Source organism: Drosophila albomicans, chromosome X (genome assembly GCF_009650485.2).
Source record: "Drosophila albomicans strain 15112-1751.03 chromosome X, ASM965048v2, whole genome shotgun sequence".
NCBI classification, from domain to species: domain Eukaryota; kingdom Metazoa; phylum Arthropoda; class Insecta; order Diptera; family Drosophilidae; genus Drosophila; species Drosophila albomicans.
Genome location: NC_047627.2, coordinates 22,422,736 through 22,439,419, shown reverse-complemented (window position 1 = coordinate 22,439,419; position 16,684 = coordinate 22,422,736). Strand labels below are relative to the sequence as shown.

At 40.8% G+C, this 16,684-nt stretch overlaps 3 protein-coding genes across 11 annotated transcripts in view; 1 reads left to right on the top strand and 2 right to left on the bottom strand.

Annotated features, from left to right (window-relative positions):
- Window positions 1-3,074: 3,074 nt before the first annotated feature.
- On the bottom strand, window positions 3,075-10,661 carry LOC117574480 (protein rhomboid). Its single transcript, XM_034258321.2, has 4 exons — window positions 10,032-10,661; window positions 4,443-4,804; window positions 4,038-4,380; window positions 3,075-3,970 (listed from the first exon to the last, which is right to left on the bottom strand). Exons 1-4 carry the CDS (start codon window positions 10,275-10,277, stop codon window positions 3,662-3,664), a joined length of 1,260 nt encoding a protein of 419 aa, XP_034114212.1. The 5' UTR covers window positions 10,278-10,661; the 3' UTR covers window positions 3,075-3,661.
- LOC117574491 (uncharacterized) lies at window positions 5,290-6,252 on the top strand. The gene is made up of 2 exons (XM_052007410.1): window positions 5,290-5,399; window positions 5,480-6,252. The coding sequence occupies exon 2, from the start codon at window positions 5,490-5,492 to the stop codon at window positions 6,093-6,095; it is 606 nt and encodes a 201-aa protein (XP_051863370.1). The 5' UTR covers window positions 5,290-5,399; window positions 5,480-5,489; the 3' UTR covers window positions 6,096-6,252.
- A 1,669-nt stretch (window positions 10,662-12,330) lies between the features above and the next one.
- LOC117570434 (MAGUK p55 subfamily member 7) overlaps window positions 12,331-16,684 on the bottom strand; it is an 89,252-nt gene continuing 84,898 nt past the window's right edge. For all 9 annotated transcript variants that reach the window (XM_052006712.1, XM_034252102.2, XM_034252110.2 and 6 more), the window contains 6 exons: window positions 16,418-16,664; window positions 14,424-15,762; window positions 14,154-14,350; window positions 13,758-13,889; window positions 13,514-13,695; window positions 12,331-13,383 (listed from right to left, as the gene is read on the bottom strand). In XM_052006712.1, coding sequence (XP_051862672.1) covers window positions 13,189-13,383; window positions 13,514-13,695; window positions 13,758-13,889; window positions 14,154-14,350; window positions 14,424-15,762; window positions 16,418-16,664 — 2,292 coding nt within the window. In that variant the 3' untranslated portion in view covers window positions 12,331-13,188. The remainder of the gene's footprint in view (window positions 13,384-13,513; window positions 13,696-13,757; window positions 13,890-14,153; window positions 14,351-14,423; window positions 15,763-16,417; window positions 16,665-16,684) is intronic.

Genomic DNA, 16,684 nt, shown 5'->3' with positions numbered 1-16,684 from the left:
TTCAATTACATTACGTGTTTGCCGGAATCCGATTCACATTAGTATAGCATATATCAGTGGGCGTGGCTGAGATGGATAAGCTGTTGAATGCCCGAAGGTCTTTAATTGAATGATTTCCTTAACTACTTCATACCATCATCAAGTAAGGCGAAAAATAAAATAATCGATTACCATATATGTGTCCAAAATCCGTTCATTCTTAAAACCGTTTTGTAGTACTATAGTACTTTTAAAACAACATTTTGGTACACAAAATAATTAACTTATTAAATTCCCTAAGACTTTTCAATCCATAATATTCGTTGCCTATCACACAACCGAAAAGTTTAAATACTTTACTCATCCCATGTAATTCATGATTTTTGCTTTAAAATAAAATTTAAAATTTGAAAACGGTCAATTGAATAGTAAGATTTGAATTCGGCTTGTAAGTTTTCATAGTTATTTTTTTATTTTTTGTCAAAGCTTTGTGCATTACACGTTACATACCTTACCATAAATCCAAGCTCCTCCCCACTTATGTGCAGCAATTAAATTTAATATTGGCACCATCTCTTTCCAAGCAGCAAGTGAAATCTCGCGGCGTTTAAGTGCTCCACGCGGATGTAGATTGTTGTTGGCCACTTGAATCTGTCGTGAAATGTCAAAATTGCCAACTCAGCAAGTGAAATACCAGGCGAACAGAGATCAACAGAAAGCAAACACTAGCTTATTTAGTAACATCATCTATTGGCATCTTTCGACAAATCTTGTAATTGAAATTTAGATTACAGCACCCTCAAAGTATGCTACAATATATGAAATATGTTTGCAAATGCGCGCTAAATTTAAAATGAATAACTTAAATTTCGAAAATCTACTGTATCTCGGTTATTTGAAGGACGATCGGGATGTCCTTTGTCATAAGGATTTCTCTTCTGAATACAAAATGATTTATGTACTTACAAGGACGAAAGTCCTTACACGACCCGAAATACAATAAAACAGCGAATATCTCGGAAATATCCTTTTTGATCCTTTCGAGTCCTATGTCAATCGAAGCCTATTCGTAAGGACTATAATCCTGCCAATTTTGATCACGGTCGTCCTTGTGGTTCTTGAGATATCCCGAAACTAACGATTTTCAAATATTTAATTTATCCAACGGAACTGAAAAATTACAAGTGTTGGATGCCAATCGGTAGAGTAGGTCCCCGAGATCCTTGCATTATATGTCCTTTGAAAATCCGGCAGGAAATAGCCGAAATATAGCAAGTTTTCGAAAAAGGACCCTGGTCGCACCCTTAAAGTATGTTACAAAAATTTAATATTTTTGCAATAGCTTTTGCGCGCCAATTTGAAATTTGAAAGTGATAGTCACAATGTTGTGGCTACTTGAATCTGCCGTGAACGGCTCAAAATTGCCAACTCAGCGAGTAAAATACCAGGCGAACATAAATCAGCAGCAAGCAAACAGTAGCTTGTTAAGTAGCGCCATCTATTAGCTGTTGCTGGAATTACAATTCCAAATTGAATTATCACACCCTTAAGATATGCTACAATAAATGAAATATTTCTGCAATGAACTACGCGCGCCAATTTCAAATTTGAACATTAATGTATAAGAATTTCAAAAATCTCAGTTATTTAAAGGACGATCAGGATGTCCTTTGGCATAAGGATTGCTCTTCTGAATACAAATTGATTTATGTACTTATAAGGACGAAAGTCCTTACAGGACCCGAAATACAATAAGACAGCGAATATCTTGGGCATATCCTTTTTGATCCTTGCGAGTCCTATGTCAATCGAAGCCTATTCGTAAGGACTATTATCCTGTTAAATTTGATCACGGTCGTCCTTGTGGTTCTCCAGATATCCTGAAACTAACGATTTTCAAATATTTCATTTATCCAACGGAACTGAAAAATTACAAGTGTTGGATGCCAATCGGTAGAGTAGGTCCCCGAGATCCTTGCATTATATGTCCTTTGAAAATCCGGCAGGAAATAGCCGAAATATAACAAGTTTTCGAAAAAGGACCCTGGTCGCACCCTTAAAGTATGCTACAAAAATGTAATTTTGTTGCAGTGGCTTTCGCGCGCCAATTTTAAATTGATTACTACGTCGATGTTGTTGGCCACTTCATGCCGACAGAAATGTCTAAAATGTGTTCACACAGCGAACATCGACGTGCTCAACGTGAATTCAGATTGTTGTTGGTGGTCGCTTGAAGCATCCGTGAACGACTTAAAATTGCCATCTCAGAAGATGAAATACCAGGCGAACAGAAATCAGCAGCAAGCAAACACTTGCTTATTTTGTAACGCCATCTATTCCCTGGTGCTGGAATTAAATTTTGGAGTAGCGTCATCTTTTGGCAAGCAACAAGCAGCCACTTGCTTTTTTAGTGACGCCATCTATTTCTTGATGCTGGAACTAAATTTTGTATTAGCGTCATCTTTCGGCAAGCAACAAGCAACCACTTGCTTATTTAGTGACGCCATCTATTTCTTGATGCTGGAACTAAATTTTGTATTAGCGTCATCTTTCGGCAAGAAATAAACAACCACTTGCTTATTTAGTGACGCCATCTATGTCTTGATGCTGGAATTAAATTTTGTAGTAGCGTCATCTTTTGGCAAGCAACAAGCAACCACTTGCTTATTTAGTGACGCCATCTATTTCTTGATGCTGAAACTAAATTTTGTATTAGCGTCATCTTTCGGAAGCAAACACTTCCTTATTCGGAGACGCCATCTTTTGCACAATGCTGGAATTTAATTTTGAAGTAGCGTCATCTTTTGGTCTATCTTGCAACTGAAATTTGAATTGACGCACCCTCAAAGTATGCTACATGAAATTAAATATTATTGCAATGAACTGCGCGCGCCAGTTTAAAATTAAAAAATGGCAATTTAACATTTTTAAGAGGGTTTCGAAAGGACAGACTTTTCAGTATTTAAAATAAAAAGCTTTATCGAAAAAACTCTACATAACATTTATATAAGTACATCAAAATGTATATATTTTATTTAGCTTACATCTAATTACACATTAAGCTGTTTTTGTTTGAAATTTACGCTTTACGTTTCACTGTATCGAAGTGAACATTGTTGTATCCGACAATCCTATTTTCAAATAATTACTATAAAAAATATATTCACAACGTCTTTCGTAATTTGTGTGCGTGTTTGTGTTGCTGGCTAAGTTTGCTGCCTTTCGTATTATGTATATATAGTATATAGATATAAATATATCATAAATATGCATACAAAGTGTGTGTACAAAAATAAATAAGTAGAAAGGATGAATAATACAGATTAGTGTGCATAAAGGACACTTGTCAAATCTTCTATATATACAAGTTGTAACATCAACATGCTGCTTGCCGGCTGCACAAGTCACAAGTCCGGATAAAAGATATTTACGTATATAATAAATTACGATTATATAAAAATATAGCACAGGAATGTGTCTACAATCGATTGCTTGTTTTGTTTTTGTTACAACTATCAAAAACTACTCTACACGTACTCGCAGTACCTAATTAATGATGGCCTAGATCAAGTGCACTTTGGACACGTAGAAAACGCAGGGGCAGGGAAAGGCAGAGGAAAAACCTGAGGCTAATGGAGAGGGATCTTAAAGTAGATTATGTTGGTGGTTGGTTTGGTCCGCTTCAGTTGTACTCAGGCTTGGGGAAATAGTCGGGCACAAAGATGTGGATGATGATGCCGGTGGTCATGAGGGCAAAGTAGAAGATGACCGCTACCCACCAGAGTATGCGCTCCCAGCGACGCACCTCCAAATTGCGCAGCACTCCGATGCCCACAAGGAGGCCAGCAACGGCGCCCGACAAATGCGCCACATAACCGATCTGATCGTGCTGATCGGTAAGATGGCGATACACCGATGTGCCCAGATCGGTGAAGCAGAAAATGAGGAAAGCCAGCAGCTGCACAATCGCATACTCCATTTCCTTGTAGTTCTACAAAATAGGAAAAGCGAGAGTTAAGAACGAAGGTACTATAAATAGAACACTCTCAATCTCTTACCATGATGATGGTGGCAATGTGGGCAGTGATCAAAGCGTAGACACCGCCAGAGGCGCCGGCGAGAAAGATGCGCGGACTGGTCAGCGAGGTGCCCATGGAACCGGCCAACACACCAGCCAAATAGACGAGAGCCACACGCCACCAATGATGCACCAGCTCGAGGGCGATGCCCAGAAAGATCTGAATGATCAGGTTCATCATCAGATGCATGATGCCGACGTGAACAAACATGTAGCTGAGGAAACGCCATGACTCGTAACGCTTGTAGGGATTGTAAATGCAAAGGGTCGCTGCTGGACCATTGGTGCTTTCGCCCAAGCGTTGATTATGATTCGGATCATCTCTGTAAACAAATAAATTGAGAGATTAACGAATTGAACTCATGCAGATAAAAGATTTACGTACTGAAAGTAAATGACATCCACGAGAAACATGATAATCTCCACAATCGAAAAGATGACCATAGTTAGAGGGGGCGGGCAGATGGACATTTGTTTCTCGTACGCACCGTCGGGCTCATCGCCCTCGAGGGGCTTCGGTGGGGGCACAATGTAGCGACAGTAGCGCGTCAAGAGGTTGCGTATCATCCATTTGTGGCGCAGCGACATCACATAGAACTCCTCAAAGTCCAGATGCCCATTATTGTCCACGTCGCTGCGTCGCAATATCTGCTCCGCGATGTGCGGCGGAATGTCGCGACAGTAGCCATCCGATATGAGACTCTTCAGCTCGTGGACACTAATCAGTCCGTCTCTGTCTGAGTCGTGCTGCAATCGAGAAGCGATAAAAGAGAAATGCTGTGTGAGTATGCAATGTTCTTTACATTTATATTACAGGGTATACATTAATTCAATTATTGTATATTACGATATTTACTAAATCATGTGTTTACATAATTATTTTCCTATTTTACTGCTTCGACTTCATCTCTTTCTATTCCAAAGTTCTCTTTCGGTGTTGCAACTTTTTGAAGATGATGCGTCTTGCATTATTGATTTTTTGTATAAAACAGATCAGACTACTATATCATATACAATAAATGTGTTTCTCTTATTTAGCTTGGGCAATTTGAAGATTTCATTTTATATTTGAATTGATCACAATTACTTAAAACAAATATCGAATTTAAATGAAACAAATTTGTAAATGCAATGTTTATCTTTCTTCATTCCTTGTTCACGTTGTTGATGACATATACTGAACTTTCTTTCAACTTTATATTTTGTAATAATTTAGTATTTGAAAAGCAGGCGACGCTTTTGTCATCGTTGCTGACTGGGAGGAGTCGATGTCATTTTGTGTTACAGTTACAGTTCAGGTGCTTCGTTTGGCTAGCAAAGGCAAAGGCAACAAACAAATCAGGTAAGCAGACATCGAGAACAATAAAAGCGACTTATAACAAGAAAGTGACTAATCAAAGTTATGTTGTAAACCTATTCCAGGTGAACAAGGATGACAGGTGTGTGGCAGATGAGCAAGCAGTTGCTGCTTTGGATGATGGGCCAGCCGGAGGAGACGCAGTGCAAATACGATTGGCTGGACGATGAGGAGAACGATATGGAGGAGGAATCATCGGGCATTGGCACAGTGATTGCCATCTGCATGGCGCTGGTGGGATTGGGATTCGGTGCCTACCTCATACCCAGTCCGCTGACCCAAGGCACTCGACCCAATCGTCGCCTGGTTGTTGTCGAGGAGCGAGAACAGCAACAGCAACAGCTACAGCAACAACAGTTGACACGGGAACGCGAACGTCGCGCAGAGGTAAAGTTAAGAGGAGCAGCGTCTGATCCTTTTGACAACTGGCAAGATGTGCTGTTGCCACATGGCGAGGAATTCTCGTGGCTACTGCAAGCACAGCAGCACAATCTGCGCTGCGTCTGCAGCGATCGCCAGCAGCTGTTGCAGTTGCAACAACAATTGCTGGTCAGCCTGCAGCTTCAGCAGCCAGCGGATATATTCTACGATTTTCCCAGCAGCGATGAAAGTCACGAGGAGGACTTCAAGGATTTGAATGACCCCAGCCAAATTGATTTGGCTGCAGCTGTGCAACATTAGATGCTTTTTTTTGTTAGCCGCCAAACAATGTTGCATTCTCCCAAAATTTACAGTCAAAGCTCTCCAATATTTCCAAGCAAATAAAACACAGAGAGAAACGCGCAACAGTTGTTCAAAATGTCGAATAAAACGAGAGCCAAGCATTAATTATTACGAAATGCCATTTGTTGGGAGGTGTTGCCACATGTTGCATGTTGGTTGTGCAACGTTGGGTACCAAATGCGGGCAAGTCAAGTATCTACTGCTGTCACTTGCCCACCTTATAAGGGGAAGTCCACAAGGCTGTCTTATTAAGTGACCAAAACCAAACTCAAATAACTCAAAACGAGGACACGAAAAAAAACCTCAAACAGCTCTGACAATCGATCAGTTGTAATAAGTTGAAATAACCTTATAGATAGAGTGACACAACAACCAGCAACTAGTTGGAATTGCGGCTTAAAGTTGCTTGATAACAATTTAACAAACAATATTGCGAATATGAATGAAGCTCTCATATTTACTTCTCAAATTTGTTATCTTATTATCTTATTATAAGCAGAAAATTCTATTAATAGAAGCAAAGTCTAAAAAAAGTAGATCTTACAATCTCAGACTAGATATTTAGTCTAGTGATTAGAGTCACAGCTATTAGATATGCCAGATAACAGTTAATTCAATAGAAGTTTGCTTTTCATTTTGAGATTTCAATAAATTTCCATAATGTTGATCTTGTTTGCTTTCTATTCTGACATTTTATTAGTCGTTCTTGCTAATGAAAATAATTATTTTCGTTTGCTTTCTATTCTTGATTTGAAATAATTTTTTGTGGAATTTTATTAGTTGTTTGTTTGATTTTTTTTTTTTGTGGTCGGTGATATGAACTGAGCAAACTTTGTTCGCCCTAATTTAGTTCTTCGACTAAAAACCATCTGTATAAACAATAGCAAAAAAGAGCTCGTATATCATTATTATTGCAAAATTTCAGCTGATGGCACTCCCATCAAATCTATTAAGAATTCAGCAATGCTGTCATTATTTGTAATCAATGCATTAATATTAATAATAATAAGGTAGACCATTGAATTTCTTTGGATATATAAATATTATACTTATACGAATATATTTCCTTGAATTTATAAAATAAACACATGCTTTACCTCAACTGTTTATGCGTAATTTTGATATAGGGGATTTCTCAACTTTCTATAACTAAAATATTTGAAGAATTGAAAATTCCTAGAAACTACAGAGCATCTGTTAGTCGAGCACGCCATTTCACAGTTCAGTTTTACGATCTAATAAAGTTGTTTCCTTATATGCAATTCTTTTGTCGATGAAATGATAATATTTAATGTTGAAGCGTTCGCAAAAAAAAAAAAAGCGAACTCGTCAGATCATTGAGCTGATTACAGAATATAAAGTATTTATATAGAGTTCCAATATGACTAATGGCTAACAATAAAAGGCTAAGAGCAAAATTCAGCTAGCAAAGCAATGTTAAGTTTTCTTCAATTGTTTGCACAATGCGAACAAAGTTATGTGTTTGTGAGTAAGTGGCCATAAACAACAGGTATTCCCATGTGAGGTGAGAGAAGGAGAGAGATCGAGATAGTGGAAGGAAAAGAGAAAGAGAGAGAGAGAAGCTAAGCACTTGTACTGAACAGTTGTAGATGTGTCTTAGATATTTGAAAACAATGCTGAAACAATAAGTTGTCGATTATGCTCGACCACAAAATACTTTAAGTTGCATTTGGTATACTGGACAAAGTTACTTTCATTCAATGATATTATTTATGTAGTTATTAAATGTTTTACGAAATTATTCATCAGATGTAGGTCACCAAAATATTGCACAATAAGAATTAAGATGAGTCGATGACCCAAGCAGCCAACACTCTCTTTTCTGTATTATATAATACTAAATTTAGTATATTATAATACTAGATTTAATATTACAACTTTCAGCAATAAAATATTTGTTAAATAGTTCAAGAATACATTTTTTTACGATTCAAGAGAAAATAAGCTTAAATTTATTATATAATGATTTATTTGAATTCATTTATTACATTTTAGAATATTTCTTTAATTTTTTAAATCCTCATCCACATAAGACTTATAAATATTCCCCAAACAAATAATAATCTTCAAAAAAAAAACTATTTCAACACTAACAGAAAACAACACAACAAGGTTTCAAGCATTGCCACGCATTGATAACACCCGCTTTCGCAGACCTTGAGTGCAGGGTATAAACGTGAGTAAAAAAAAAGTAAGAACAAAATACACAAATGCGATAAGCTGTTTTCATGTTGAGCGTTTGAAAGGCGAGTGCAGTGGAAGCGGGGCGATATTAATAAGGAAGAGCTTGAGTTACTCACACGATTTTATTAATTGCAGGTTACAAAAACAAACACAAAAGCAAACAAAACCCCGACATCTGAATCAGCATCGGAATTAAACTGCAAATGCTTTACAGCTGCATAGCTGTGTAATCATATGTATGTGTATGTGTGTGTGTGTGTGTGCTGAATTGTTAAGGCCGTTAAAAGTTTTTGGCGTTATGTTCGAGCAAAAGAACGTAGATAAGATTACACAGTGAATTCTTGAAAATTAGAGCGAAACATCGATAGGCAAGAAGGGGCGGAAACAACAGGTAGCATGAGGGAGAAAGCACGTCGATGTGAATTAATAATACCAGATATTCCAGATATGTTTAATTATTTATATATGCATGTAAAATTAACCGCAGCCGCAGTCGTAACCGCAGCAAGACGGAAACCGCACTCACATACAAACATTGAGGCAAACATGTAAATGAATCCATGGCTCCAACACGCAGAAGAATCAGAATCAGAATGAGAAACAGAAACAGAAACTGGTTGAACAAAATGATGAAATGCAATTTGTATGTTAAATTCGCCGCACGGCGATTTCTGATTCTGATTCTGTTGTCAGTTGCCAGGCAGCAAGAGAAAAAGAAAAACAAAGAGAGAGAGGGGCCAATGAACGAACAACAGCGAGCCGGCTGAAAGGCAGCTAGTTGTATTAGTACGAGTGGGAGAGCGATAGACTAGAATGAAGGAATGTTGTGAATTAGAAAGACAACGCAAGCAAAATGAGTAAAACAAACAAAGAAGCAATGAAAGGGAGCAGACTAGCAGGAAAGGGGGAAGGGGGAGTCAAGTTTCGTGATGCGATGTGACCAACATGAATGACAGGGAGCGACTCTTGATAGCGCCTGGCATACGAACATAACATGTACATTTAAAATGGCAACAGTGGCGGCAAGTGACTAAGTCATGTCAAAGAACTGACAACCGCGAACAACAACAAACCAAGTCAGAAAGTTCCCCACACACATATGCTTTATTAACATACATATGTATATGAGTGTGTCTGTACTTATAACCGGTTTTTTCTTCTGCAAACGATAACAGAGTTTGTCTTCTGCCCACCACTGTTAAGTCTGTCTGCAAACACAAACACTGTTAACATTGAAAGACATATGCAAGTGTGAAAAGACGGAAGACATGAAGACGTGCAAATTTGCCAATGCGTAAGATAAGCTCAGCTGCACTCCACTTGGCGCCTCTCTCTCTCTCATCGTCTCACTCATTCACACACGCGCACGCACAGACCGAAGGCGCGCAGTCGCATCGTATGCATTAAAAATAGAGCGTGACAATATGCAATGCAATGCGTATGTATGTTCGTTGTACTGGGGGAGTGTGAGATTGAGAGCGGTGGGGGCAAAAGGTCGAGAAACGGCAATGGTAAATGACTCACAATAAGCGTCATGACTCGACCAACTTTCACCAAGGGCAAAGCACAGCACAACGTTCCTAGGCAACAACAAGGAAATTCATTCGGAAATTCATACAAACGACAAAGAGAGCAAGAGGGAAAGAGCTCAACTACTGTAAATGCAATTGCTGCGCTTGCTTTACTCACATTATCGAATATTTCGCGCATCTTGCGACGATCCTCGGGCTCCTGCATGGAATTTGTCTGGTTCAACGGTATCTCCTCCATGTCCACGGTGTCTTGGCGCATTGGTCGCATTGGACGCGACGTTGGCGAACGCTGCTCTGGCGGTATTGTGGGGTAAAGGCCATTTTCAACGTCCCGCTGCTGCTGCTGTTGCAGCTGCTGAGCGGGTGTTTGGCTCTGTTGTCGTGTTACTGTCTTTGCTGGCATTATTGTGAATTATGTATTCCTTGTATTTATTTATTTATTAATTATTATTTGTTGGCTCACTACTTTGGTACTGTGTTTTGTTGTTATTTGCTTCGCTTCGCGGTTGCAATGCTAAGGCCACACTGCGGTCTCAATGGCTACGACACTTGGCAATAAATTGTGCTCCGACTCATGCTTGCTTGTGATAAGATTAACACATCATTTGCTGCCAGTCGCGTACACGCTAACTAATAAATGCAATTGGAATCACAAGCACCACCACAACAACAGTAAAAAAAAATAGCCACAACGGTAACACAACTTAAATGTTGCCGCACGATACGAAATTGTTCCGCACAAAAAAATCGCGTCTGCTCTCTTCGCCTAATCGCAGTAGAATGAGAGGTAGAGATGGCCAAACATCGAAGGCCTCATCGGTGCATCGATGCTATTGCAGTTTTTTGTAACATCGATATTCTTTTTCTGGTATTTTTATACTGAAAAGTATTCGCTGCGCCAGTTAAGTATGGCTGTTAATTTACAGAGCGGTATGTTTAACATTTTGCGCAATGCTGTTAAGTGGCTTAACTGCCACTGACTGGCAGCACTGCCAGAAGCGGGTAACTGAAATTTAAAAAAAACCCCTCAGTAATTTATAAACGAATGTGTTGCAATATATTTTCAGTATTGGTTTATTTGTTTGCCGCATTTATGTGGGTATTTTGTTTTGTTTATATCGTACATTTTTGTTTGTAAACCGTGCCTATTTTGCATTGAATTTGCCATTCATTTGTAATTTCTTTAGTTGCTTGGGTTTTCTGCAGGCATTATTAGTAATTATTTGTTATTCAATTTGTTACACCATACACATACATACAATATACTAGATTTTGTAGTTTTATTTATTAATTTTTCATATTTACTTGATTTTTGTTTTGTTTTTAATATGTATAAATAAAAACTTAAACAAATTTACTGCACACACATTTTATATACCTTGTTGACTACAAAAAAAAAAAAAAAATATTACCTTTAAATATATATGTTTTTTTGTTTTTTATATATTGTTTTTTTGTTGTTTTGTTTTTTGTTTGCTTGTATTTAGAATCTTTCAAGTGTTCAACATTGTGTAACATAGTTTGCTAAATTACTTGACGCCGTTTTGTAGCAATTACTTAATAAAATTGTTGCTGTCTCTCAACAAATTTTGTTGTATATATTTAATACATACATATATATTTATGCAAATATATATATACTCAATGTTCATGCCTAAAATTTGCAACTATTTCTTCGTATTCGAATTTTAGTTTTTCTGCACGAGTTTTTCCTTTTTTGTTTTTTTCATTCACTAATCGCATTTTAAATAATTAATTACAACAACACTTATTTTTTGGAATTACTTTTGTTTCATATATGTTTTTTGTTTTGCTTCCAAGTCGCTTAAACTAACGCCTAGATTCTTTCATTGTTTATATTATTATTATTATTGTTAGTATTATTTTCGTTTCTTTTTTGTTTATACAATGCTTTTTAAACTTGGCTACGCTTTGTCTTTTGTTATATTATTCATGCTATTTTGCTTTTGCTGGCGAAAAATGTATTATTATTATTATTATCTCATTTATCATTTCATTCATCATGTTACTTATTAGTTTAACTTGTTTTGTTTTGGGTTTGAGTTTAGCTTTCGTTTTATACTCGTATTTCTTACTTCTTTGTTTTATTTGGCAATGACGTACTGATTTTGTTGTTATCTCTTCTTATTTAGTTTTCTTGTTAATATTTGTCTTCTTCTTCTGTTTGTTTGTTGTTGTTGTTAAAAATTAATTATGTATTACTGCATATAATTTATGTGTATATTTATTTAGATGTATAGTTTATGTATATATTTATATAAAGTAAATAGATTACGTAATTGCAACATTCGCTTTCAATCCTGTCCATCTTCTATTCTTCTCTCTTATCCTTTACTTTCTCCCTCTATCTCTCTCTCGCTCACACGTTGTTTATGGACTCGTCAACGGTCACTCGCTCTCTTTCTATCAAACGGATTGTTTTTGTTCTGTTAACATTTTGTTTACGAGTTGCATTTTTCGATCTCGATTCGATTTCGATTACAATTACAATATCGATTTCAATTTCGATATTACCTTCGTTTCTCTCTTGTTTTTTGTTTGTTTTGTTTTGTTTTCCTTTAACAAATTAAAGTGTTTCTCTTCATATTCGGTTTTGATTTTACAATTTCAATTCGCTTTTTGAAATTAAGGAAGTGCTTAACAAATATCATCATTAATTAAAATTATATTAATTACAAAAAAAAAAAGCATTTCAGTTTTAAAATTGAATAACAATTTTTGTGAACATTGTGTTTAAAAAATATATTACAATACAAGTACAAAAAAAAAGAATTAAATGAAATAAAAACGAACGTGTGTCGTAGCAAATGTTTGTTCATGTTTCAAATGCATTTGCAACAAACAAATATACAAAACATACATTTAACTAATACGATTAGTAAAATGGGTCAGGGGAGGGGAGGGTAGGTGGAATTGGTGTTATGGAGGGGGCTTTTAAGTACACATATATAATTCAGTAAGTAAAAGTTAGTAAATAAGTGATTAGGGCCAAAGTCCGAGTATACACATATAGCGAAAAATAAGGGATTCCCATTGCCCACTTCCATTTTCCACTTCCGTTCCAGTTTCAGTTTCGGTTCCCGTTCGAATTCCAGTTCCACATCCACATCCACATCCACATCATGGCTGAGTCGTGGACACGTCGTATTTACAATGGATGACCGAACCGAAGTGAGAAAGATTTCCTAAACGGGGAGTTGCACTTGTAATTGTAGTTGTGGCTGTAATTCGTCTCTGGCTGTGCTGTGGTGTGGTTTGGTTTGCTGTGACCTGGGAGTGCACGCAGCACCCCATTATGACTCGTCGCGATTGTTGTGCACCCATTGGGCGGGCACCCATTGCGGCTCGCGTTCCAGCGAATTGATTTCGGCGAGCAGCTGATGATACGCCCGCTCCGTGTCGTTATTGATGATGATCATGTCAAACAGATGTCCCCAACGCGCCTCCATGTCGCGTGCCGTCGCAATGATGTCCTTCAGCTCCTCTTCCTGATGTGCAGAAGTGGAGAGAGAAGTGGGAGAGTTTTCATTAGTCACATATTACCAATTTCATTCCTAACATCTTCCGGTGAAAATACCGAACAACTAAACCAATCCCTAACTAGCTAGATAAACATACCTTGAAAGGCTCGCCATTGCGCACCTTCTTCTGCCGCAGCTTATCGAGGCTGGGCGGCGCCACAAGCACCACGTAGGGCTTGAGGTCGGAGGCGCGCAGCAGTTTTAAGCTTTGCGGATGCAGATTCAGTACACAGATCTTGCCACTGGCAACAACCGTGCGTATGGCCTCCAGTGATGTGCCTGTAACATTTTGGGGAGTTAGTCAAGAGAAATGACAGTTAATAAAGAGAGGGGCTACATACCGTAGTAGGCTTTCTCGTATTCGCCGTGCTCGACAAAGCGACGCGCCAAGATGTCCGCTTCGAACGCCTGCCGCGTGATGAAATGATAATCCACACCGGGCACTTCACCCTCGCGCCTTGCTCGCGACGTGTCTGCAGAGAGATCGGAAGAAACATTAGCGATTAGTCTTGGGAACGAAATAACAGGAGAAGCGGGAAGAAGGCGGTAAGAAGCCAAAGCTCAACTATGGGTAATTGCACTAGCAATGCGCCGGGAATTCAATTTGCGACCCTTTGCCTATTACCCTTGGCCTGAGCCGCCTTCAGCTTCTCCTGCAGCAGATAGAAGACTGCGAGCGAGGAGCAACGAATAAAATCAGTTCAATCGATGCAGCTCAGGGATATTATTGCACTTACGTGGCACTGCCGCCGAGAAGCGTTCGGAGTCGGCCATGAGACGTTGGCGCAGCTCGTGACGTCCGATGTTGGGCGGGCCGATGAGTACGATTGGACGTTTGTGTGTGGCACGTGGATAGTAGAGCGCCACCTCCTCGTACGTGAGAATCTCCTCGGGATCTGTTTCATCCGGTGCGGTCGTCGCATACAGAGGATAGCTAGCGAAAGTAAAAGAGACACACGTAAGTATTGGGGGAATGAGGTAATGGTATAACGTCTGATTGCACTTACCCCGCCTCGGAGCTGGCCTTCTTCTTCTTCTTGCGCCCCTTGCGCGCACAGAGCAACGTGGCCCCCTTGCTGGCAGTGCCGTCTTTGCCGCGCGAACGCGCCAGGCCCGCCTCCTCGGCAATGGCCAGCTTCATGGTCTCGCGCTGATGCTGAAATGACTGACTAGGTATGAGGCCGGCCAGCGTTTGGTCCTCTTCGCCCTCGCGATACGCCTGCCACCAGTTGGGATCCTCGCGGGAAATCACATGCAGCACATCGCCCTTCTGGAAACTGATTCCCAGCTCCCGACACGGTATATACAGATCATCCTCCGGATCGTAATCGAAATGCGCTCGCACATGCAGCACGGCCGTATCCCGATGCGCCATGCCACCGCCGCCCACATGATGCATGCCCCCTAGGCCGCCCAGACCACCGCCGAGGCCGCCTAAACCACCGCCTAGGCCGCCGCCGGGCGGTGGACCGCTGCCCGCTGGCACAATGAGAAACGTGAGAGTGCCCTGCATGGCTCCGAGCAGTGCACACACTTCGTTCACCGTTTTGCCGCGCAACTCCTGGCCGTTGACCTCGAGGATCTCGTCGCCCTCGTGCAACAGACCAGACTTCTCGGCGGCACCGCCGCGCACAATGCGACCGATGACCACAGCCTCGCCCTCGTTGCGCACCGTGGCGCCCAAGGGTTCGGTGGACTTCTCAATCTGTATGATGCGTATGTTGTCGTTCTGATCGTTCAGCGTGCCAAAGCAACCGCTCATGCCCGGTGGCGACTCACCGCGTGCCACAGCCACAGCTGCCACTGGCAGGGGCATGGCACCGCGCTGTGCCACCGACTGTGGCGGCACCACGGGCGGCAAGACCGCAACCATGCTGCGGCCGCTGTTCGCCGAGGACTTTGTGCCCGCCACCGGACTGCTGTGACCGCTTAGACCCGCCATCGTTGTCGGTGTTTGCGACGGCGTTGGCGTCACGCCCGCATGGGACGATGATATGGGCGATGGCGATGCATCCGTGTGACTGGCAATGCGATCGTGGGCCAACAGCAGACCCTCCATCTCATGGCTGGTCAGCAGATTGCCCAGTTCAATGGCGGCCGCCGTATTCGATTGCGTCAGCAGCTCCACAATCTCCTTTTGCAAACCCAACGCGCTCACATGCAACGGTCCTGCGATGCGCGGTCTGCGTCGCTGCAGCACCGCACTACGGGCGGCCAGAACGTGCGCCACACTGGCGCTGGCCAGGACGCTGTGCGCCGCAGAGACGCGACCCGCCAGCGTGCTTAGTCCGCTCTTGGCCAGCTGGCCCTGCAGTCGGGTCAGCGCCGCAATGAGCTCGCCGTAGCCTGCAAGGTAAAGGGAGAGGAAAAGGAGAGGTTAGCTCAAATGTATCACTGGGGTCTTGGCATATCAATAATGCTATAGTAATGTTCCTAACTCGTGAAGAGCATGCTAGGGATACACTTGGAACAGGACTGTGAAGAAAATACCTCAGGAAATAACCTATTTCCAGAAGCCGTCTCATCCGTTAAGAGGAATTTTTCTAGAACAGACTGCGACGAAAAGACCTCAGCGAATAATCTATTTCCTAAAACAGTCTCACTCGGCTACTGCGATCTCTGTCTTAGGATGAGCAATTTTCCTCAACTCTTAAACGCTTTAGTCTAAAATCCCTGATATTTCTTCTCAGTTAAAGTACAAAAGCTAGGACGTCTAGACAGCTTTTATTACCAAACTTGGTCAACACTGAGATCTCAGAACAATTCAACTGAACTACCTTGAGCATACAAGATCTGGAAATCTATCGTATCCTATCGTAAGTTTGCAGCTCTCGGAAGTTTCGATTAGGTTGCAAAGAAGTCTGCGATTCTCGAAAGTTCCCCTGAGGTCATTTAGACTATCAAATCTATTTCAGATCCCTTTTGGATAATAGTGTATTGTTCTACTATTGACTGCGTGATCTACAACGTCTCTTCAATCATCCAAGTCTTTGCTACTTACCATCGATGTGCTCCGCTGGCGTCAGGTCTTCGTCGGGCAGATATGCCTCGTTCTCAACTCCAATGGCGATTGTTGCGGCTGTTGCGCTGTTCGTTTGTTGCTGGGCCAATGCTTTGCCCGCAGTGGGCGTGGCCGTGGCAGTGTCCTGCAAAGCCTTGAGCTTGCGCGAGCCACGCAAACTGTTGCGCAGAAACTCATTTTGCTGAGCGATGCGTTCCTCCTCCTCGCGTCGACGACGCAGTTGCTCCTGCAAATACGCAAATACGT

What these genes read in the sequence shown, in the direction of transcription:
- LOC117574491 (XM_052007410.1), top strand. Translation starts at nt 5,490, where the DNA reads ATGACAGGTGTGTGGCAGATGAGCAAGCAGTTGCTGCTTTGGATGATG.
- LOC117574480 (XM_034258321.2), bottom strand. Translation starts at nt 10,277, where the DNA reads ATGCCAGCAAAGACAGTAACACGACAACAGAGCCAAACACCCGCTCAG. An exon ending in TGCGCGAAATATTCGATAAT is followed by an intron (nt 4,805 to 10,031) that starts GTGAGTAAAGCA and finishes TCTCGATTGCAG; the next exon opens with CACGACTCAGACAGAGACGG. An exon ending in GTGGATGTCATTTACTTTCA is followed by an intron (nt 4,381 to 4,442) that starts GTACGTAAATCT and finishes ATTTGTTTACAG; the next exon opens with AGATGATCCGAATCATAATC.